The 25,456-nt window shown below is 31.9% G+C and overlaps 2 protein-coding genes across 3 annotated transcripts; both read right to left on the bottom strand.

Annotated features, from left to right (window-relative positions):
• Positions 1 to 8,248: 8,248 nt before the first annotated feature.
• LOC130807640 (uncharacterized) lies at positions 8,249 to 13,909 on the bottom strand. Of its 2 annotated transcripts, XM_057672928.1 has the most exons (7): positions 13,525 to 13,909; positions 13,278 to 13,325; positions 12,850 to 13,012; positions 12,564 to 12,646; positions 10,412 to 12,124; positions 10,134 to 10,302; positions 8,249 to 9,284 (listed from the first exon to the last, which is right to left on the bottom strand). In XM_057672928.1, exons 3-7 carry the CDS (start codon positions 12,920 to 12,922, stop codon positions 8,656 to 8,658), a joined length of 2,667 nt encoding a protein of 888 aa, XP_057528911.1. In that variant the 5' UTR covers positions 12,923 to 13,012; positions 13,278 to 13,325; positions 13,525 to 13,909; the 3' UTR covers positions 8,249 to 8,655. The 2 variants fall into 2 exon arrangements, with proteins under 2 accessions (XP_057528911.1, XP_057528912.1); XM_057672929.1 differs by lacking the exon at positions 12,564 to 12,646 and having other exon boundaries at positions 13,525 to 13,869.
• Positions 13,910 to 18,461: 4,552 nt separating this feature from the next.
• LOC130807639 (uncharacterized) lies at positions 18,462 to 24,785 on the bottom strand. Its single transcript, XM_057672927.1, has 3 exons — positions 24,617 to 24,785; positions 20,220 to 20,295; positions 18,462 to 19,230 (listed from the first exon to the last, which is right to left on the bottom strand). Exon 3 carries the CDS (start codon positions 19,218 to 19,220, stop codon positions 18,822 to 18,824), a length of 399 nt encoding a protein of 132 aa, XP_057528910.1. The 5' UTR covers positions 19,221 to 19,230; positions 20,220 to 20,295; positions 24,617 to 24,785; the 3' UTR covers positions 18,462 to 18,821.
• Positions 24,786 to 25,456: the final 671 nt, after the last annotated feature.

Raw genomic sequence — 25,456 nt, 5'->3', positions numbered from 1 at the left:
TTGATAAAATCCTTTAATGATACTTGAGTTGATAATATAATAAAGAGCACCAAGATGTCCTTCAAATAAGCAAAATACAAGTTAAACTTCAAACTAGAATACTTTGGGACTAAAATTACAATGAATAGTTGAGATAAAAGATGAAATACCAAAAACGGAAGGATTATAAACTAAGAAAAAATAGTAATGAACTAAGGAAAGCTTGAAAATAAACATGGATGACCGAATCTTGTTGTGTAGATGGTCTTTTTCTTTTTTTATAGAACAATGACAAGTAGGGGTGGTGCTTCATGATATCTCCACCGCCCCTAGTTGATGAGAAATTGCTTGTAAAGGGTGGCAGAAGTAGAGCGAGCTTTTTAATAAAGAAGTATATTAATAGAGCCCGCATTGAACTTCTAAAAATTACAAAATCCTCAGACCGCCCAAATTGCTTGATTGAGCGGGGCTTTCTTGACCATGTTGAGCAAGCACCAGGTACACATGTCAAAATCTTTAAAAATAGAGCAAACACCAAAATAGGCTCTGCTCGACCTCGCCGCTCGACCATGCAAGCTTATTTGACCCATTAAAATGTTTCTGCCAACATTCTGAAGCTACTGTAAGTGAATAGTACTTTCACTTGACCTGGTCGAGCAACCTTCAAGGTCCTGTTGTGCTTCTGTCTCTAATGCAGGTCTTTAGTATGCTCGAGCAAGCTTGGCTCGACCCAGTTTTGGTCGAGTGGGCTTAGAATGACCTACTTTAGCTTCTTTTTTCCTTGTTTTCTTGACTTAGGTCATTGACGCTTTTCTTCCTTTAGCCTCTGGAGTTAGGTGAGCAGTGTTTGCGCCAAATGTACTTGATTTGTGCTCGGTTTTGACGAGTTTTATCTGAAATGCCTAAAAACGCCAAAACACCCAACCAAGCATAAAATCTCAAATAAAGCACGCATAGTTATGCAAAATCTCAACTTAATCGAGCCAAATAATGAGGATAAAATAGGTATAAAATGCAGCTAAAACTACACTCAAAGACTTCTCCAACTTTATGATGTTTGTTGTCATATCCTTCAAACTAGTCATCTTTCTTGACTATAACACTATAAGATTGTTAGAAGTTATTAACACTTGGGAGAATATATATGTACCAAATAAAATCTAATTTACAAGTGTAAATAAACCTATTACAATGGCTAGAAAGATAATAGAACTTATAAAATTACAAGTTATGATGACAACACTTAAACTTACGAAACTAAAACTATACCAGAGATCATTAGGCAACTAAGTCTTTAGAAAAGCGATACCAAACTGAGGCACATCTATATGTTTTCCTTAAAACATTATTTCGCTCACAATGGTGCTTGGTTTGAACTTCAATAATACGTTATAGAGATACAATAGTTTGCACTACAATATAAGCAATGTATAAAGTAGCAATATGAAGGAATAAGTGTGACCTATGGCATATATTTTCAAAATTATAATAAAAGAGTTTGCAAAGTTCTAATATCAAAGATATGTAGAGAGAAGGGGAAAGAATCAAAAAATGTGAAGATAAATTTTAGAAAAGTGAATTATCAACAATCTTTTCCCTACATCCAACTTTCACTCTATATAATAGTGTTTGCATGCCTTTATACCACCCTTTCAATCATATAATTCGCCTATAATCAGTTTTAATAAATGAACACAAGCTTTACATAACCATTCTGACTGATAAAATAGTCAGAAAATAAAAATAGAGGTGAACAAACACATTCACTCAACTAGTAGCCATATCTGTCGACTGGGTCGAGCGAAGGTCAAGCGAAGATAGCTTCTAACAGTTCAATTTGCTCGACTTAGTCGAACGAGGTTCTTTTCTTTTGTTTGAGTTACATACTTTGATTTTGTTTGTTGAAAGCACTTTGAACTTAAGTTGTAACACTTATGTGTCCCACTAATTACATATTATATGGTATATATATCCTATTATCATTCTATAAATATCCAACATTTTATAGGAATACAATTTCTTTTCAAAACACATGTTTTACTTCACATTATTTTATTTTTTATTACTACCTAATATTATTCCTTCAAACGAGAATGTATGAGAATAAATTACGTTATGAGATTAAAAAGGAAAAATTACCATAAATAATATAACGTTTTGAGAATTTTCCTATAATAATACCAACTTTTAATTAACCATAAATAATATCTATTTAGGGGGTGTTTTCCTAGAATATACCTAATATGTTAAAAATCAAACTATAGGAGATTAATTATAAGACATTTAAATTTGGTAACTTAGTTAAGGAACTAAAGTTGGTAATATTCTAGGAGAAAACCCCCTAAGTTGGTATTATTCATGATTGATCAAAAATTTATATTAGTGTAGAGAAATTATCAAAATGTTGTATTATTTACGAAATTTTTTCTTAAATTTTATGAATACAAAAATCTTAAAGTTGAAAAAGCATGAGCATAAACCTATAAGTAATTTATTTTCTAAAAAAGCATACCAAAATTCATTACCATAACCATTTTGAACGTTGTTTACCAAATGGATGGTTAGTTTAATAGAGATCAATCAATGATATTAATGATTGATGCTTAACAAAGAAATGCATTTTGTTAGCTTAATTTTTTAGTAATAATAATAAATAAATAATTAAAAAGGTTGTTGCAAAAGTTGGGTAATGGTTATTAATTATTAAAGCAAATATTAAAGTTTTGAAAAGCTAATACTAGTGTGGGGTTTTTTTTACCCACTTCTTAGTAGACTAGACTCGTTCAAAGTGAAATGTTGGGTTTTTTCTTGGCATCTTTTCTGTTGAACATTGAACACAACCATATTTTTTCATCTTTCTCTCTAATTAAGTTTTGCATATATCACATCATATTCAACCTATTAGATGATGTTCTCGGCTACTAATTCTATTAATTTTATTTACTTAATGTTTAAATTTTCATTATTACTTTATTTTTTTAAATTAAATATACTCTAACACCGTATTCCAAAATTATTATTATTATTTTTTGCTTAACGCAAGTAAAAAAATAAGTCGAAATAATCAAAATACCATTTACGTTAAAATTCAAAAGTTGTTTGACTGCTGCTTTTGAGATCGTAGTCGGATTTTTGCATTATAATTAACATAAAGTCTTCATTAGGACCATTTAATTGTGAAACCTTTTTCATGGGTTGACAAATAAAAAAAATATTCAAATAAAAAATAAGTAAACTATAAAACGAGGCATTAAACTTTTGAAATAAAACAAACGTTTTCTTTTTCAGTGCGAATAATATTATCATCTTCTTTATTTTCTCATTCCTTATAAAATAAAATCGTAAAAAGAAACATTTAACCTAATTTTCTCCATTCTCTTAGTCTCTAATTTTCTTCTCATCTAAAAAAAATTCTTCTCATCTAATCTTCTTTCCTATTTCCGATGCTTTCTTATACACATTTTGTGATATTAATTAAGTTATAATAATTCTTCAAGTAATGTGATATTATATTTGTGTTTTTGTTGATGATACGTTGAGAATTTAGGTTGATCACATTAGGATTGCAAGTATAGATATTAAGAGTGTATGTCAGCACTTTATAAGTGATAAAGTAATTAATTTAATTTACGGTTATAATTAATCATTTTAATATTATAAGTGATTATTTAAGAACTTTAGGAATAAAATGAGCAATTTATAAAAATGCAAGTGATCATGTTATACTTTTGATCATTTTAATATTGTAAGTGATCATTTTAAGACTATAACGATTATTTTTAGAATGCAAGTAAATACTCTAAGGAATGTATAAGTAAGTAATTACTCTAAGGTTGTAATTGACATTTTAAGATTGCAGATAAAGACTCTAAAAACGTAACTCAGCAAGTTAAAACTAATATAAGTGATTAGTTTCACCTTATAATTGATCATGTTAAGAATGTAAGTGAACGCTTTATTATAACTAATGTAATTGATCACTTTAAGTTTATAATTGATTGTTTTAAGAATGCCTTTAAAATGTAAGTGAGCAATTTTAAATTAATATAAGTGAACCTATGTCTTTCACAATCAGAAAAATTAAATAAAAAAAAACCTTTTTAAAAAAAAAATATGTTGTTTAATTTTTACTCGATCACAAGGTGAAAATCATGCTACTAGACGACCATGCTACCTTGGTATAAACTTATTTCTAAGGCAATTATTCAGATAAGATTTATACACAGTGAAATATATTGAAAGATTGAAAAAAATGAGATTATTTATCTACTTAATTTCAAATATAAGATTGGGAAAAACTTATGTCCCAAAATAAGTTTCCGTACATCCAATCCTAGCTTCGGGTAGAGTCGCTGTTAGTAACAGCGAAAGTGAAAAAAAAAAAAATTAAAAGCCCAAAGTCGCTGTTAGTAACAGCGACCTAAAAAAAAATAAAAAATTAAAAGCCCAAAGTCGCTGTTACTAACCGCGACTAAAAAAAAAAAATTTTTTTTTTTTTTTTAAAATTTAAGACTATGTCCATTCGAGCTTTTTCCAGCAATTCAAGCTTTCAGCTCCCAGGATTATGTATGCCCCGTATGCTAAAAGAAGCAGAAGATGGGAATGATTCTGATGGTGGAAGTTTTGAGGCTGTTACGCCTGAACATGATTGTAAAAATCAAGAACCGTGTGAAGTAACTACAGTTGCTACAGAAAAGCATAGACATATCTTGGAGGATGTTGATGGCGAACTTGAAATGGAGGATGTGGCTCCCTTAAGTGATATTATTATGGATCGTACTGCCGCTATTGCTGTTGATGCTTCTCAGGATGCACATAGTCTTAAAGAGCAGTTCTTTGCTTTTGCCCCTCCATTACCTCATGATGTACCACCTCTCGCACCTCCTTTGCCTACATCCGCACCACCACTTCCACCTCTTCCTCCACCACCCCCTCCTCCACTGCCTCCAACAATTGCTCCACATGTATCCACTATGCCTTACATGGATATTGATTCGCAGCTTCATGTTGGTAGAAATGTAAGCCTAGAACCTTCTATGTTACTGATATTGTTTTCGAATGGACATAGTCTTAAATTTTTTTTTAAAAAAAAAAAAAAAAATTTTTTTTTTTAGTCGCTGTTAGTAACAGCGACTTTGGCCTTTTAATTTTTTATTTTTTTTTAGGTCGCTGTTACTAACGGCGACTTTGGGCTTTTAATTTTTTTTTTTTTCACTTTCGCTGTTACTAACAGCGACTCTACCCGAAGCTAGGATTGGATGTACGGAAGCTTATTTTGGGACATAAGTTTTCCCCAATCTTATATTTGGAATTAAATAGATAAATAATCTCATTTTTTTAAATCTTTCAAATATATTTGGGATTGTAGTGAAGTTGATACATGGGCCTGCCCATGTCTAACCTAACACACCCAAGTCCAATTTCCAATGCTTTTATCTTTATCTTTCAGCTCAAACCCCAAACGTATACGAAAATTTGAAAAAAATAAGATTATTTAACAACTTAATTTCAAAAATAAGCTCCGTGAAAATTTATTTCCCAAAATAAGCGTCCGTACATCCAAGCCTAGCCTCGGGAAGAGTCGCTGTTAGTAACAGCGAAAGTAAAAAAAAAAAATAAAAGCCCAAAGTCGCTGTTAGTAACAGCGACTTAAAAAAAAAAATTTTAAGCCCAAAGTCGCTGTTACTAACAGAGACTTAAAAAAAAAAAATTTCAAATATTTTCTTGGGCCAAGACTCACATAACAGCAAGCCCAAAGCCCATTCACTTTAACCTTCAAACAGTTGTCTAATATCAGATGAACTAATTTTAAAAACTTGTTATTGTTTGATTAATCTTTCGATGTGGGACTGTTTTCTGGAACACATCAAAATAAATGAAACCAAAAATTACCTGAGGCGGTTTTCTGGTAAAGAGTTTCCTCAAAGAGGATTACCCCACTGAGGTACTGAAGAGCACTGGGAGTGGTGAAGAGAAGCTCACGAAGAGCCCTCCTGTTAGGCTCTACATTCTCAACATTGATGCTAGCAAAACGCTTTCCAATGGTTCCAGTTGACTCGTCAGCAGCAATGATACCCTTGCCTGGGGTAGCAATATGGGCAGCATTGGCAATAAGCTCATCTGAAAATGATTCAATTAGCTCAGATTACAGCTTTCATGAGATTTTTGTTCTAGCTTTCTTCGATAAACAGAGCTCAATGCACGCAACAGGCAATAGACAAAAAGAAGCATCAAACGGGAGATGAAAGACTTTAAATGATCATAGAAGTTTCAAAAACAAAAATACAATCTAATATTGCACAAACATAAAAAGAGTGAGCACATATACTGTAATTAACTTCTGTTAGGCTGCTAGCACTCACTTCAACATTACCAAATACAAATGAACTCAAAAATCCAATTCCTACAACCACTTGTCTTCCTTGTTTGGCAACCCTCCATTATTGACAATCAATATGCACTGCTCACGAGATCAATTAAACACGTATTCAATCACATCCTCACTCGAACACTGCCAATTACATTCAATCAAACTGGTAGCACTAATACTTCACAAAGAATAAAAAACCTTTGGCCTCCAAATCCTTAATAGGAGAACACAACCATAAAGAATAAAGATTTTTTTCATGCACTTGCATAGGAAACATAATCTTACGAAATTCACATGATTTGAGTTATTTATAATCCATTATGACCCAAACCAGAAAAATATACTTTTTCACTCCAACAAGAATGGACAAAGATCAATCAAAATGCGAACACTTATCTTCATACGATACCAATCAATCAACCTACAGAAAAGTAAAACATATAATTCGTTTTTCAAACTTCGCATGCACATAACAGTGCTTCACTTCTTATTTTCAAGCTAGATTGTTTGTGCAGACGATGATAGCTCAACAGCTCATTGCTATGCGTTTAAAGTGAACGATTACAGTTTGGTATGGTCTCTCGCTCATTTCGTAGTGGGTATTGGCGACTGTCGAAACAAACTTTATGCTGTCGAAGAAGTGGGTATTGGCGACTGTCGAAACAATAACAAGTTTGCACTATTTTTTCGACCCACAGTCCCACATCGAAAGATTAATCAAACAATAACAAGTTTTTAAAGTTAGTTCATCTGATATTAAATAACTATTTGAAGGTTAAAGTGAATGGGCTTTGGGCTTGCTTTTATGTGAGTCCTTGGCCCAGGAAAATATTTGATATTAAACTTAAAACACTAATCACAGGAGCATTAAATTCTCATTTCAACTTTAAAATACGATGACTCAAAATTAAAGTAGATATTTAAAAGTTTGAAATTGACATTTTAAGTTTTAAAATAGGATTTTTAAATCTTAGAATTGCCCTTTTAAGTTTTAAATTTATAATGTCAGAATATTTTTAAAAAATTATTAAGTCTGGACCAGTTGCAGGACTAAGACCTTCTCACAAAAGCGTAAGTGCAACAATTAACCTGATTGATTGATATGTATGATAGATGTTTTTAATATTTATAATAAAAAATATATTGCTTAATATAATTGAAAACAAATATTTACCAATTTGTTGAATATTTGTTAATTTTGGATTAATTGATATTAATAATCCAACAGTTCACATATCTACTGTGAATAATCCCTTTTTAAAATTATTTTTTAATAATCCGACCTTTGCTTTTAGTTTGTTGTCAGCGTACTCTTTTAATTTTTAATAATTTAACCTTTATCCTTAGTTTGCTATCTGTATGTCTAATTAGTATGTTTATAGTTTAGATTGTTCATAGCAAATATGTGAAAAGTTGGATTATTAATGTCAATTTTTCCTAATATCATTGATGAAAAATATTAACATTGTTGCAGCACGTTATTTAGATTAACGACCGTAATATGTAGTACTAGTTTAACTTTTCCCGTAAATACACAAAATATCAAAATAAAATATTTGCTTACTTGTTGAATATTTATTTTTTTGCTTTTGTGATTTTTGACAGATAATTGTGACATGTGTAATTGAGATTCACGGTTTAAACTCAGTTTAAACAAAAGCTCAAACCTTTTTATCACCAAGTGACCTTGTTTTAGTTTCATCTTTCATGTATGCAAGTGTGTAAATACCAACAGATCAGATGGTTTGTTCTTTTTCAAATTTGGAGAAATGCACCATCATCATCATCGTATTCAGTGTATGTCGCTTATCTAAAGAGTGATGGAATACAACAACCCATACCAATAAAGGAGAATGCGGCATACCAATAAAGGAGAATGCGGCAAAAGAGTCTCTCGCATTAGAAGTGCAAAAGCTCAAATAAACAAAGGAGTCTTAATTTTACAAGTACTAGAACAACACCAAAATAAACCAGTATACATTGCATTTTATTTCAGAATTTCACCCATAATTCTTAGCATTTCCTGTTTCCATCATAAATAAAATATACATTCATTGGTTAAATCTCCTACCTATTCACCAACATCTACAGTCAAATATTGTATGACATAAGTGTAGATCACAACTTTGGAGTGTCCATACTCCATCCATATAAACAACTCTACTCGATGAGTAAAAACAGTGGCTTCTGTACTGTACATCATCATAGTCATAGTTATAGTCATCAACCCAGTATCCCGTACAAGTCAGGTTCTGAGGGGAGGAAGGTAGCGGACATATCATACCCGTGCCCCCTCCAAAGACAGATCAAAACTGCATATTTATCATAAGTTCTTCCACTAATTCCCCTGCAATCTGTAATTCCAACTCTTTACCCATGGCGCTCATCTCTTCATCCAATAGACTTGACCATGGCATATTATGCAGATCATGAGCGACTAAGTCATCGAATGAATAATAGGATAGGTTGCTCGACGGGTTTAAATTCTCGCGCACCATCTCCCATACTTGATCCAATAGTTTTCTTCCCTGGGGAAGGGGCAGCATGGTCGAATCAGTTAGCTTCCTTCTGAATTTGGACAATGTTCTCGGTGGTCCAAGTACAACTGTGAGCGCCTCATTCAATAAATCGAATAATAGTTTATGCTCCAAGTTACTGTCCTCGTGGCTTGAGGCTTCATTTTCGTTTGTTGGTTTTCGATATGATTCTTCCACCTTTTCAAAGACCCAATTGCCCATGGGCCTCACATACGGATCCCATCTCGAAAAGGATTTGACCCATGATCCATCATACAGGCCTGAAATAACAAGCAATTTCTTGATATAGACTTCTGTTTCATCTTCAGGATCAATCACCTCCATTTCTGAAGGATCCTCGGTGACAGTAGTGATTTCTGATCCTTCATAATCAAGTTGGTTCAATTTTTTTCGCAATTCTGTTTCATAAAAAGATTCAAATAATCAGTTTAGTTTCATAAAATTGAGAAATATGAGTAGCATGCTCTCCGTTTACTGCAAATGGAGGCTGTGAAATGAAAACAACAGCATACTCATGAACAATCAATGTCAAAGCATGGACAGAAGCAATCATGTGAAAGAGTATACATGAAGCACACTCATGAACAATCCAAGTGGAAAAGCTGCATAGTAAATTTTTTAAGATGATAAGAGTGGTTTGATTATATTGAACGATGTTTAGTGTCTAGAAAGAAAATCACCAAAAACACGCTAGTAATGGATTAACTTATATTCGACAACACCAATCTAGGAAAATCAGAAAATACTTCTTCCAAAAACATCTCTTTTACAACATATGATGACATTAGTCATTTATGACTTCACGTTGAATATGGTGTCTTTAGGGGTTGTTTGGTATTTTTCATGAAACGAAAAGGGAATGGTAACAAATAAGATATGGAAATAGAAATAGTTACCATCACATTAATAAGTTTTTTGGGTTAAATCTAAGTAATAGAAACAAGTTACTCCTGCAAGCTTTGTCCACAAACAAGTTGGATGAGTGTAGTGATCTCAACAATTTTCAATTAAGGGAGATGAAGTATTTTTGTTTCCACTTGCTAATGTGTAGTAATAATGTAATGGATTCAAATACCCATGATAACCAATTCTCTTGCTTTTCATATCAAACAAACAAGTGGAAATGGTATTTGTTATTTGTTTCCGTTTCTTGAAATTTTAGCAAACCAAACAACCCCTTAGTGGACATAGAGTAGTTACGACTTACGATGCATCCAATGTATCAAGTAATATTGAGTTGTGCTAACCTGTAAGATTGGAGCTGATCTCCTTGAAAACATTGCCCACACTATGATCTTCTACTGAGGTCACATCTGACACTGATACTGGACTAGGATGGTCAATCGGCCTCCAAAAATCTTCACGAGGAGTACTGCATATGGATGCAGGACTTGGTGGAAGCTCTGTCGAGTTTTCCTGCAACGACATAGCAGACGAAACAAAACAAAACTTAGATCTTTCTAGACGATCCACCAAGACCAGTACCAAAGGCAAAATGCAGAATTTCTGAGATAATAATACTTACATTCCTGTCATTGAAGCCTGTTATAACTGTGGGTCCATTCATCATATCAATACCAGAATCAAATTCATTGCTCTCGGAGAATTCCATCGCCTCGAGTTTTTTGCTAAACAACCTCCTCCTAAGAGACAGGCTATGCTTGAGACTATTAACCCGCTCTCGCAGATTGAATTTTTCTTTTCTATGATCTTTGACATTCATCGATAGATTCTCAAACGCCTCGTGTTTTGTTTTGATGTGAGCCGCATTTTGAACATACCGGTCTTCTAGAAGAAGTTTCCCAAATGATATTCCTGACACGGGCGCAGATAAAGACCGCATCAGACTCCTAGGAGACGGCTGTTCGTGAAAACTTCTATCATCCCAAAGCTCACGTCGAAAGGACCCAGCTTGTGTATCGACATTTGAGCTCCCATCACGCCAGCAGTGCTTTCCATGTTCAGCATTCAAGATATCCCGAGCTTTCTCTAATCGCACCCTGGCATCATCATACAAGGGTTCCATAGGAGAGCTGTCGGAGCTGACACGAAGATTCTGGTGGTTTTCTCCATCTAAGACATTCCGCAGCCTCTCTGACAAGAATTTCTTCGTTTCTCTGCTCATGTACTCTGGGGACGATGGAGCCAGCTCACTGATTAGGCTTTCATTTTGATAAAATCTTGCTGACTCTGATCGGAACAACTTCCTACTCGAGTCTCTACGAGAATGTTCCTTCACATATTTACCAACAGGTTGATATTGTTGATGGGTTTCTTTTACTAGTGCTGGTTTTTCCTTAAAAGGAGTCTCGATCCCACCTCCTCTAACCATCGAACCCTTTTTAAATGTGTTACCTAGCATTTCATATTTCAGTCTCTCCCTCACTTCCTCGAGAAGATCTTCGATACAATCTCTATTATCCATTGAGCAAGACGAAGTAACCCACGACTCATCGTTGGTACTACAGCTATCAGGACCCGGCTTCAAGATTACTATCCGTGAGGGACTAGACGATTTCTCAGAGTTTACATCAGAATCCTTCAAATACAGCTGTTCATAGTCTCTACCGGGGCTTACACCACTGAAAGAATACGATTCCTTGTGCTTAGCTCGTAATATATCCTTGTATCCATTACGTTCAAAATTAGCTGCTTGTAGGGACCTTGATTTTAACATGTTCCTTTTATGGCCATCGGATTTGTCAAAAGATTCTTTGCGAGAAGTTTCGTAAAGGGCCATCTTTTCCTTTGTAAGATCCAACTGAGCAAGCCATTGTTCAGGAATGTTCCCAAGTTGAACTACCCTTGCACATTCGAGAAATCTGGCTGCCTGCCAAGCTTCAAAATCCTTTTTAAACTTTTGAAGCTCTTTCTCTTGAGGATGTACACGAGGACATGGCTTTCCAGAATTTGTGCCACTACTCCAGTATCGCAAATATGTATCTTTATACGAACGAAACTCCTTTTTGATAGATGACTTCGACTTTCTAGGGGCTCGAACAGCTGGGATCTTTTCGATCAGCTGAATTTTCTTGTCAATAAACTTGATCTCATCATCGTTTTTGTCGTGTAGAGATAGAACTTCAGGTTTTGCATCTACTGGCGATAGATCCATCCCCATCAGTTTCGCAACGAGACTAGGAGCATTGTGTTTGTTAATCTGTTGTTTAGATGTTTCCTTGCTTATCAACTTCTTCATTGAGACATCAGTAGGATAGTAGCTCCTTTTCGGTAAACTCTGCATTTAGCCAAAAGTAATGAATGAAGAAAAATGCCCCAATTAGAGTTCATACTTTGTATGAGAATTTTCTCTTCAACTAAAACAGACTAGACCTACTAAGTGATACATTATGCAAACTATGCAAAACCAGATTACTCATGAAAGTGTCTTGAAAATTGAGTCTAATCTAATACTTCTAAGACTGATTGCACTAATCACTGCCACATGATTCACTAATCTTCTTACAAATTGCGAATTAAAAAATGAATTTTGGTGAGTTTTAGGCTATTCATTTTGAGCGAATCGCAAATTCATAAAGCGAATTAACTGACAAATTATGTTACACTGACACTAAATAGAAACACTTCAATTTTCAGTATGAAGACCAAGTTATGTAAGGGATAACTCAAACAAATCATAGTCTTTCTAAAGGCCAAGTTAAGCAAGAGGAAGTCACCTCTTCATACTTTCCGACAGAACAATGGCTCCGGCAAGTTTCACCCGGCATCTCCAAACTGTTGCGAGGAGCTGCCACATCGGCTACATACCAGAGTACAATCAATGTCAGATATTTCTTCCTCATACTCATGAACAAATCATAGTTCTGATGCATCTCAATACTCTAAATCTCAAAATTTCAATCCAAATTCAATAAACAAACAACCATCAAATTTGTACAAAATAAACACCCAACAAATAAAATTATTGAATTTTTACTTCAAAACATGAGATTGATTACATACAGCTCACTTGTTTCTTATGTTTTCTTCCCATGGATCCTTGATGGAAATCAAAAAGGTGAAGTAAGCCTCCCATGAAGCCTTCACTTTATTCAAAAGCCAGAAATGCTCAAAATCTTAGCAATTCACCAGCCCATTAAGGCCTACACTTGAGTCAACTGGTAACCTGAAGAAAAATAAATATGTATATTGAATTCCAATGCTATAGGTAATTTATAATTTAATATCAACAATAAAATTGAAATCAAAGAACAACCCACATAAAGACCATCACATTTATTATTCATCTCAATGAATTCAACTTATTTCCCTTTGAATCCTATTTATTTGATTTTAATTTTGCAAATAACTATATTTTGGCAGTCAATGTGATCTAAAAATGCCCAATATCAAGTCAAAAAATAAATAAATTTATCAATATTAATGCTTACTTTAGATTGTTTGAGATGATAATGATGTTCCAATTGCAACAAATCAAGCTGCATAAATAGAAATAAAGCTCAAAATTAGAAAGTAAGTTGACCCATCTTAATCATCCAAATTTCAAAACAATTAAACAAGATAATCACATCCTTAATCAATGTGATTAGCTATTAATAATTAACAAATTAATGATACTCATGTAATTTATGACAATAACAAAAGAGTTCCCATGAAATCAAAATTCAAGAAAAGTACCCATAAGTGGCCAAAGATTGTGTCTTTTAACCCAATAGCAGAGCCAATCAATAAGACAAAACCCACTTCAAATTCAATGTTCAAATCTTTATGAGAGTTATAGAGAGGAAATGGGAGATTGAAGAAAGGAGGTAAAAATGAAAATTTGAAGTTTCAAAGGAAGTAATGGAGGATATGAAAGAAGAATGATAATAAAGATTATGTTTTTTAAGATTAAGATGATGAAGAAAGCAATAATAAATTAATAATGTGGTAATAATTATCAAGAACAATTAATTATTATTAGTATTATTATAAAGGGAAGTTGAGAGAGTAAGCTGATTTGTCAAAGTGTAAGGAGGAAGAAGAAAGTTGAGAAAATTGTAGCAGTATAACAGTACAAATCCATTGATGAATAAAATTGAGAAATAATAAATTTTTTATTGTTGTATTTGGAAATGATGATTTTATTTATAAATTTGAAATTGACTTAAATTTATTTTTTGGTAAATTAAAAAATTTTAAATTTGGATTTGGATCAATTTTATCATTGTTTGTAAAAGTACTTAAAATTAAAAATTTGAGAATGACTTACCAAATCTTGTTATTCTCAAATTCTTCATTTATGATTTCATAATTGAAATCCATAATTTAAAATGAAATATTTGTTCCCAAACATACAGGGAAAATTCTAGTGCTAACCCTAAGTTTTTAGTTTTTCCACATGGTGGATAAGTTGTTTTTAACTAATGTGGTGATCTTAACGTTTTAATTTTTCCAGAATGGTGGGTGGATATGTTGTTTTTCACCAGAGCGTTGACCTTAACTTTTTAATTTTTCCACTTGATTGACAAAATGTTAAGATTTTTGTTAAATTTACATTATTATTATCCATCAGAATAATTTTTTTTTTAAATCTAATGGCTCGATTGACATTAAAAGCACATTTTTAAAATTATATTTGAAATTGAGTATTTAAATTAATAGAGAATTTAACATTTTTTCTACCACATGGAAAAGTTAAAAGATTGTAGTCACCACGTGAATTTGAAAATGATTCTTTGACTACGTGATAAAGCCAAAAACTGGGGGTTATGATATGAAATTTCCTGTTAATTATTAATAAGTATAATAATGAGAAGTAAAGTTAAGGAAGGAAGAGGTATAGAAGTAGAAGCCCACTACCCTACACAGCTCAAAAGTGGGAGGCAAGGGGGGTGGTTTCATCTTTGTGCCAGATGACTATTATTGTTATGGTACTCTCTTTTGAGGTGGTTATTTTCTCCATAATGTTGAATGTTGATGTTTTTTTCTTAGTTGTTGACTGGCCCACTGCCTGCTAAATTAAGTACTCTTTCACTAGAGTGAAGAGGATCAATGTGTTGTAATTGGCAAACTGACTAACTGCTAACTTGAAACTGTTTGTATTTACTCTCAAGTGTCCTAAGTTTTTTTTAGGGCTTTGAAAAATATACACAATGGGCGTTTAGCAATTGACCTTTAAATGTTTGCTATTTGATATTTTAGTTGGTTTGTTTGCCAGTTGAAAATGTAATATGTTATTGTTGGCTTTTAAGCTAACTGAAAAAGTCAGTTGTATATTAATATGATTAGTAAATTTAGGTATTGGTTGTTAGATGTTTATTAGGAAATAAAGTGGGTCAACAAGCTAAAAGCCAACAAAAAAACCACCAGAGTAGCTTTTTTATTTTGGCTAAAAAGCTAGCTTTTGAGCTGACTTAAAAACAATTTACCAAACACTTTTTGGTTCTTTTGGTTTGTTTGAACAACTAACAAGTCAAAAGTCAAAAACCGACCAAAAAGTCAATGTAAAAGCTAGGGGCGTTCATTAGCAGGTACCCAACATTTCGGGTATTCAGAAAGTCGGGTAACCGATTAGTCGGGTACTTTTTTAACGGCCCGTGTCCCGGCCCTATTAATACAAAAATCTGGATAAGTGGGGTCGGGACACCAAATACCCGATTTTATTTTTTGATTTTTTGGACAGATTTTATTGTCAATTACGTGGTCGTTTTTGATTAAAATCTCAGAAAATTTTCCAAATATAGTATTATTTGGCAGAAAGACAGTAAAAGAAATTACTAACCGCTGAAATTGCTGCACCCTAAATTTTATGCACAATGCACACCAAAAGAAATTACTAACTATTTGGTGTACACATGGACAGTATGAGTTGAACCCCATATTTTGATACCCAAAAACAAGGGACAGATACAATCCTCATTCAAGTGATATGATGCTTCTGGACATTGCTTATACAAGTAATTTGCAATATTTTGTAAAAAAATTAAATCTCATAGGTCACAAGGTAATCGGTATATTTCAATATCTGCCCATAACCTTACCCTATTAAGGTGAGTCGGATAACCGACTCGGATGTTTCAATTTTATTTTGAAATTTGACTCGTCATTTATGTTGCGGGTCAGTTGGTCGGGTCGGACTATTCGGGTATTTTTGAACAGCCCTAGTAAAAGCCAACATCCAAACACTTATATCTTACTGAGATTGCTATAATTGATCCGTATATTAAATTTGCTATTTTTTTTTTATCACAACTCATACTCTTGACACAATTAAATTATATTTAATCTTATTTACATATAATTCATCCTTTTTCCTTTAAATCATAATTTATCACTCACTTTTAACTCTTTTTTTGGTTATTCTACTTTTTATCCATTTAACAAAAATCAAAGGATACTTGAATCATATATCAATATTTAAACCTTTTTGAAAGAGATGTAAATCAAATAGAACCGAAATACACTATTATATATTAACATAAAATAGAATGAAGAGATGTGCATACTCCAAAAGGGTAAAATATTAATTACAAATTACAACCCATTATAACAATCAAGATTTTTTTTTTTTTTTTTTTTTTTTTTTTTTTTTTTTTTTGAAAATACAATGAAGATGTGATTAGGAAAGATCACCAAACTAGAAAAGTGCATGTGATTGCATGATAATGCCTTGTATTCTTGACCATTGACTATAGATTTTACAATTCTTCAATTCAACATAACAAGTAAACATGTCTGTTTGACAAAAACTTAAGGTAATAATTATATTGACTTAATAATGGACAAAACAAATTAAATTAGATAGCTGGCTAATTAATTATATATTAGGCATAATAATAATAATAATAAAATAAATTTGATAAAAAGAAATGAGTATATTTATACAGCTAATAGACAGATGCTTTGACGCACGATGGCATACAATTAGTTAGTATAGTGAGAAATAAATAGTATATTTATTTAAAAAATAAAAAAAAATGGAGAGACGACGTGGTACTCTTTTTCATTAGCGTGTGTGCCTTAGACTGGACGTCCAGTAGTATCTCATTATTACACTCAATTCTTTTATGCTTTCAAAATCTATTAAGATATACTCCCACTATTATCACCACTTTAATATTTATACATTTTAAATATCTGTTACCACCACAATTGGTGGTGACTGCTGTACTTTGAAATTTGATGGAAAGGTACCAAAAATGTTATTATTACCATAAAACCGATATGTTATATTTCTAAATTTATAAGTTAACTAAGAATTTATTAGAAAAGTATGGGTCAGAGTAATAAAATGTGTAGGTCTCATTTTGAGTTTAGGGTCTTTGTATTAAAGTAGGCATGACTATTCAATCTGAATCCGCTTTATGATCCGTGGCCGATTCGAGGAATTGAATCCCATTTGAGTCCGAGAAAAAATAATATCCAACTCCGAATTTGATTCTATAGCCTAAGTCCGATTAAGAGACGGACCAGAGTTGAACCTCATAAAAATTCGATACTCCAACTCAACTACCACTTTGATTCGACCCGACTCCGAATTGAATATAATTATAGTACTCAATGTTATAAACGCAATGTTTTTGGTTTCATAATTACATATTAAAAGAGATATTAGGTGAATCGTAGCTAATGTTGTTAAAAGCGTGAATTATAGCCAAGATTGTTAAAAGCGTGAATTATAACCAATGTTACAAAAATAAGAAGTTGTACTTGCTTATGTATATTCTTTAGCCGTTTTTATTGTAAAAGAACACTTAAAATTCATTTAATATTTGAAATTATTCAAAAAATACATATATACTTCTTATTTGTTTTCTTTTTTTTTCTATAATTTTTATGAATTGACAAATATAAAAAGATATACACTAATCTTATAATCAATAATTCAGCAAAACAAACACATAAAGTGGATACAGTAACAATGATTCTTATTAAATTAAGCAATACCAAGTAGAGTGATCTTGTAATAAGTTTATCAAAGCCACATTATATTGTAACAGTTTTAAAAACCTAATAATTTCATAAAATCAAATAAAAAGACTCTTAATTTTCACCATTAATAATTCAAAAATCATGAATGATGAATACCAAATTAATCAATTGTTAATAAGTCATTAAAACCAAATGAAACTAAGCATCAACTGGTAATTAATCTAGATAAAAAAAACAGCTTTAAGATACCAAGCATTTTCATTAAAAAAGTCGTTTAATCCAAGCATAATTCGTTAGTGAACTGAAAACATAATTCGTTTTTATTCGGAGAAAAGTCGGAGGGTGGATAATCCAAGCCGAGTCCGACCAATTTACCCTCCCAAATTGAAGTGAGTTTATTTTGCATTGAATTTTAAATTTTTTAAGTTTTTAAAAAAATACCTTTCTAATAGGAAAAATAACCTACACGGAGACGGATATTTCATAATATACCACTGAGTTTCTCCGAAATTCATCATATACCCCACAAAATGTTTTAATTCACCATATACCATTGAGTTTTCTTCCATTAGCACAGAATACCATTAATGACAACTGCCGTTAGTGTGCCGTTTGTGGTAAATTAATAATTCACCATATACCATTACTTTTTTTTTGCGTCAAATATCAGTTTTTTAAAAATATAGACGTTGGCAGAGTGTAAGGGCTAGTTTGTGCATACATTGGACTTGTGATAAACAAGAGAAGTGTCATACAAACCAAGTAGTTAACATTTTGTTCAAAAGCAACTTGACACTAAACACTGTTCACTAAAAAATGACACTAAACAATGCTAAGTAGCAGTCTTTCTCTTCTCCCTTGTGTTGCCTTGTTGTGAAGAGGAAGCTACATGTTCTGCCTTCTTTGCTGATACCTTTTTTACCTTGCATGTCACTGCATTGTGGCCTAGTTCTTTGCATGGGTTGCATTTGTTATTCTTGTGCCTCTTTTCTTTTTTTTTTTTTTGCTTCATGAGCAGCTCTTCTCCTTTGCTTAGGTGGTCTGCCAGCATTTTTTTTCCCTTAGGGTGGTGCAATTTCTGGCACATCAAGTGAAGGCCAGTGAGTTGGATCAGCCATGGGGTGGATGTGGTCTCCATAAGTGAGTTTGTATGCAGCCCCCTTGTAGAAAGGTGAGACAAAGTCCCTAGGATTAAGTCTCTGGTTGTAAATGACCCTGAGACCATGCTTGCAAGGGATCCCTGATCCATGCCATTTCCCACACCCACAAGTCATATTTCCAAGGGTGACAGGGAACTTGACATGGTCATCCCTCACCTCAAACTCTCCACCATCAGCTGCAGTGACATTGCAGAACCTAGACTCATCAGTCCTAGTCGTCAACACCCTTTTTGCATGCTCTGTCAAATCATTAGGTTCCATGCCCACTGCTTTATCGAACATGGAACCCATCCTTTTCATACACGAATTCCTGACAGATTAATTATTCAAAAAAAAAACACAGTAAGCAACAACAATTTTTTTGCATTTAGATGAGCAAAACAGGGACACAAATTTAACTTCCAGCAATGTCAACACAGGCATGTCCCTGTTGGCATTTGTTATTGCATTGAATGACTCTACGAAGTTTGTTGTGTTATGATCACAACAAACTGTCCTGTTAAACATGTGCACACTCCACTGCTCTTCTACATTTGTGAGATAATCATATGTTGCTGGGGTAGCAAACACTCTTACATATTCAATCCCATCATCATCAACATTCAAAACAGGAACCTCTACAGCCATAGTATATGCCTGCTGGGCCAAAAGCTGCTTCCTCTGTCATACTTCTCTTCTCTTCCTCCATTAGCCTAATATTTTCATCCCTATTCTTCAAAGTTTTTGCCCAACTAGCTTCTGCACACTGAAACACAAGAGATAGTGTTTTTGTCTCTTCTATAAACACTTCAATTTCACTCTTCCCTTCATTCCGTTCCCACATTTTTAACATTGCCCCATCATCAACTAACTTTAAATTACAATTTTTTCTAGGTTTACTCACAAACAAGGTGAAGTATTTAGGGAGATATACGTTCTGTTTCACTGAATCCTCAAACATATACTCAATCAACTCCATCAAATTGGTCTTATCAGTGTCATCCACCCTCACATCAAAAGTACCTCCTAGAGCACGAACTAACAACCACATTGTACTCATCCTAACAACAACATTTACCAACAACATATTACATCACAATCCAAACTATAAATCGCATACAAAACAAAAACACATCACTTTAGCATAATTCAAATTCGCATGCAACACATCACACTTAAGTTTCATATAATTCACATTCGAATTTCATTGTAAACAAAATGACACAGATGATCATTTTCCACCAAACCCTAACCCTAACTCAATTTTGCAAAAAATGCAAAATTAGAATTCGAAATGCAAATGGATAAGGATAGTAATACCTTGCGTATGCTTAATCCACTGAATTAGCGAACTTTGTGCGAAATTCAGTCACGACCACCACGTTGCCTCACAAACCTGCAATTCACTTCACACAAATCGACACTTTACAAATTTTTGATGGATTTTAAGGGTTCCAGATCATTGAAGACGAATAGAGAGTTTCTTGAATGGAGAAGAAGAAAGATGGGGGGGGGGGGGGCAATTTTTTGAAGACATACGTTGTGTTTGGGGAAGTCAACCCTAACAATAGCGCCAATTGAATGCGTAAGGGCATACTGGTAATTTACCACAAACGGCACACTGACGACAGTTGTCATTAATGGTATATTGTGCTAACGGACGAAAACTCAATGGTATATGGTGAATTAAAACATTTTGTGTGGTATATGGTGAATTTCGGAGAAACTCAGTGGTATATCATGAAATATCTCTCACCTAGAATAATCCACCCTTTTCATGATTTTGCTACAATAATCCTACCTATCGATTAACCATGAATAATCTCAACTTTGATGGGTATTTTCCTAAAGTTAACCCAAAAATGAGATGACTTGCTATAGCAAGTTTTTTTTTTAAAAAAAAAGAAAAATTAAAATAAAATATCGAAAAAAATATTAAAAAAATATTTTTAAAAATTTATTGTTTAGAAATTTTTTATGTAAATTTTCAAAAATTTTCTCTAATTTTAAATTAATTTTCAATTTATTGTTTGGCAAATGACCTACCATAACAAGTCTTCCAGTTACCAAAGTTTACTCTAAGCAAATATCTCCTAACGCTGAGATTATTCATGTTAATCAATAGGTGAGATCATTGTAGGAAAATCATGAAAATGTTGGATTATTCTAGGTAAATTTTCCTATTTAATACACTAACATCCCATTTGGTAATGATATTAAATGTTGGAAATAATAATGAAAAATTAGTATAATTTGATAAGAATATCTCTTGACATGTTTAATACTCACTTATTCTCTTTTAATTTGATAGGAAAATTAGATGTTAATGAAAAAATTGTAAATAAAAATTTTTTATAATCAAACTTTTATAATCATGGGAATGACATGATACATTTCAAGAAATTAATACAACAAATTATTCTCATTATCACTAATTCATACCGATAACCAATCAGACCGTGTTATTGTAGTAATTGCTAACTATACTCTTAGAGGATTTCAATTTTTAATCAAAGAACCTTGGATAGCAAAGACATATGCATATATGAACTTGGACGTTTTTATTTCATGAGCCATGGAATAACTACTTCATGTTTTCATACACTATCCCCATAATTATCAAATCTAATTAAGAAATGGACCCAAAAGGACAAATTGTTTTTAGTACCATTAAGAACGACAATAAAGTGTAAACCAACCAAAGGGATAACACTTAATAAATGTGATACGTAATCCGTATTTGTGTAATTGTGTTTTCAACCAATTGATTTATATACCTAATGAATCAACAATTCATTAGACTATATATATATATATATATATATATATATATATATATATATATATATATATATATATATATATATATATATATAATTTACTTACTAAATCAATTACTCTCTTTATTTTCGTTTGTTTGTCCACTTTAATTTTTTCTCTTTTAGGAGAGACAAATTTAAATTATATTTTTAAAATATATATTAGAGATAAATATATTCATGTAGGATCTTGTTACATTCGTATTGATGCAAAGTATTTTCGTATTTAATCTTTACAATTTTGTATGATGCATACTTAGAAATTTTAAAACTCAAAATTCACTTTAAAATGCGAAAAAAAAATAAAGTGGACAAATAAAAAGGAAATGAATTAATTTTTTCACTATTGATTGGTAAAAGCATTTACTCCATCAGTTTATTTTTGTTTGTCAACTTTAAGTTTTTCCATTTTATGAGAGAGAAATTTAAATTTGATTTTTAAAGTATATATTCAAGACAAAATATATTCATCTAGGATCTTGTTACAACTTGATGCAAAAAATTTTTGGTATATAACTTTTAGAAATTTTCATTATGCGTATTATTAGATATCGAGACTCAAAATTTATATTGAATTACGTGAAAAAGTAAAGTGGACAGTATAACATTTCCATGTCCACTTCAGAAAAGAAAAAAAAAAGGAGAATATTTTCATCTCAATAACCATTTTCGACAAAAGCTCCTTTAATCACATGTATATACTCAAGTGTATTACGTCAATAGTCTACCCCCAATGGTTTAATTAATGATAAGTGTAAGTTTTATTTGAGCTAATTAATGATTTATACCATAAGTTAAGCATTTAAGCTACATAACGTAGCTAATGGAAAAAGCATATGTCCTTTTCCGATCCACTCCCAACTCAAGGGATATTAAAATATATTATTATATTATTATATTATTATATAAATGAATTTAGGATTAGAAAAGAAAATAATAGGTAGACAAACTTTAATATATTTTTTGCAACCGTATTTGTACGATTTAGTTTCTTCACAAATTTTATTGTAAACTTTTTTTTTTTTTGAGGATTATTGTAAACTTAAATTAGAAGTGTTATATAGTATTAGGATCACACATTAAAACGAGAAATATTATTTCCATCATAATTGTTGAACCCATATATCATGTTTGTAGAAAGTACGATCAAAGTCTAAGTAGTGGTGGATTTAGGGTTCGGAATTCCAAGGGCATCAACTAATAAACGAAATTTCGTTTGAGTTTGGTTTGTAAAATTAACAATTAATGTTTTTTATTTCTTCAAAATGACAAATAGAAGCACAATAAATTTATCAAAATTGCAATTTTATTCTTGAAAGAATTTCTCGTAACAAAATAGTGTTTTCAAATAAAAGAACATTAGTAATTAAGATCTATCTTAATCATATGCATTAATTGATTTAACAACGATTTGAACTTATTTATTCAATTTATTCCTTTTTATTCAAAAGAATGTAACTAGAGAAAAAGTTAAATATACTCTAAAAATAATGTGTATGATGTAAATAAATAGTGGATTGATCTATAAGGGTGCACGTTCTTTATTGAGTTCGTCTCACTGTGAGATGACCTTATTTGGGTCAGCCCAAACTATTTAAAAAAAATTGCTTCTTATACAAGTGTGAATCTAGATTTCATTTATTTTAATGTTTTTTTTACTAATAGGCTGCTTGTATGGGTTCGTCTCACGGTGAGATAGTCTCATAAAAGACTTGCTAAAATTTTAAAACGACATACCATAAAAGAAAATTGAACAAAATAAATCAGCTGACCTAATAAAAAAATAAGACAAAATAAATAAACAAGACAAAATTACTAAAATGAGGGAGTATTTATTATCAAAAAACTTTAGTATTAATTTTACGCTTTAACTCTTACCAATAGAAAAGTATATTTGAAATTAAAAAAAAAACGCCTAGGGTTACTGACCCCGTGGGCTCGAACATACATCCGCCACTAAGTCTAAGGAAACAAAGACCTGTAAGAGACCCTCAAAGAGACGACAAAGAGACCCTTATCAAAGGAGGTTGTGATCAAAGAGATCTTCAACTCGAGAAAGGCATCTAAGAGATAACAATGATCCAAAACACACTAAAGGCAAGATAAGAAAAGACATGACAATAGTATATAGACTAAAAACAAATAAAAAAATATACATAATATTCATACAAACACAAACAATAATCATGTAAATGTAGTTATATTATTTCCATATAAATGTAAACTAGTTGAGATTTGATCCATTTGTTTATTTTAATTATTTGTAACCAATGAAAATCACTTTTAAGCCTAAAATCACCCCATGTATAATGGCGTATTACTTTTCATTCACCATTTTCCAATTAATTCTAAGAGTTGCAAATATAATTGATCATCCGTAAACAAAGATGAAGCATTTTTATAGAGTATATTCATTTTGTTTCAAATTATTAATTACACTTTTCATTTTTATTGGACAAAAATCACACAATACTTTGAAGTATTTTAATTTTGTTTGTATGATGCAATCAGACATTTAACATAGTCAGAATCATTTCTGATAGAACTGTCTAAAATTAATCTGAAAATACAGATACTGAGTATGAACTGACTTAAATAATCTGTATATAAACATAAAAATCAAATTATCAATATATTTACATACAGATAAAAAAAGAAATTAAACAAGCTCGAGATATCATACTAAAAATAACTCATCCGAGCACTTGAATGAACATCGTTAGTCCCGAATTATGATTTAATAATATTGGAATTTCATATTATTTTGGTGGGGTTTATAAAAAGGATAACACTTGCTATAGATTATGATGAAATAAAGTGTGCGGATTCTTGTGCACAAACTCATAGAGAGGTTAATAGATTATGGAAGAATGGTGGGGGAAATGGGGAAAGCCATACCTAAATAAATCATTGCAATTTGGAAGTCGGTTCATTTTTGCGAAACTTAAGTGTTAGCAGCCGCCGCATGGGTCCATTATACACTTTTGCTATACGACATCACCACGAGCTACTCATTGCACAACCACCCTCATCCTTTCTTCCCATTTCATTAATCAACTAACACACTTTGCTCCATTTTTTAAAATAAAAGGAAGAATTACATAATAGAGGATATATATATAGATATTTCTAGATCTTTATGTTCAAATATCATATTTTTCTTAAAATTTGTAAATACATGCATCTTGAACTGCCAAATTAATGACTAAAGAAAGATTCAAAACTAGAAATATCTCTGCCAATAACAGTGGCATTTAATAAAATAATAGAAAAAGCACAATAACGCTACAGTATCTCGTCCACAATGATGATATAACTGACAAACATAGTCATAGGAAAGGAGGAACCACTACAAAAAGCGCGTCTAAACTGACTAACCAAAACAGTGGGATATTAGTCGGTATAGCATATACCGGTTGAATATTGACTGTTTGTTTAGTCGATATAGAGTTGGTAGGTAAAAATTAACAGTCGTAATTGTAGTCGGAATTTCAACTAACTATTTTGTTGGCAAGTATTTGGTCGGAATTCCAACTATTTTGTTTAGTAGAAACTTAATAGGCTTTTCGACTGTTTACTTACTAAATTTCATTCGGAATTTTCCAGCTAACGTTTAGTAGGAAAACAGTCAGAAAGTTTGGGTATCCAAAATTAAACTTAATTCCCAAAAGTCAGCTATTTAAATATTATTTTTATTTTCCGACTGATTTCCGACTACTTTTCAGTAGGTAAAGTCAA

Source organism: Amaranthus tricolor, chromosome 3 (assembly GCF_026212465.1).
Source record: "Amaranthus tricolor cultivar Red isolate AtriRed21 chromosome 3, ASM2621246v1, whole genome shotgun sequence".
Classification (NCBI taxonomy): Eukaryota; Viridiplantae; Streptophyta; class Magnoliopsida; order Caryophyllales; family Amaranthaceae; genus Amaranthus; species Amaranthus tricolor.
The sequence above is the reverse complement of the archived record's forward strand: the minus strand, read 5'-3'. Positions and strand labels throughout refer to the sequence as shown.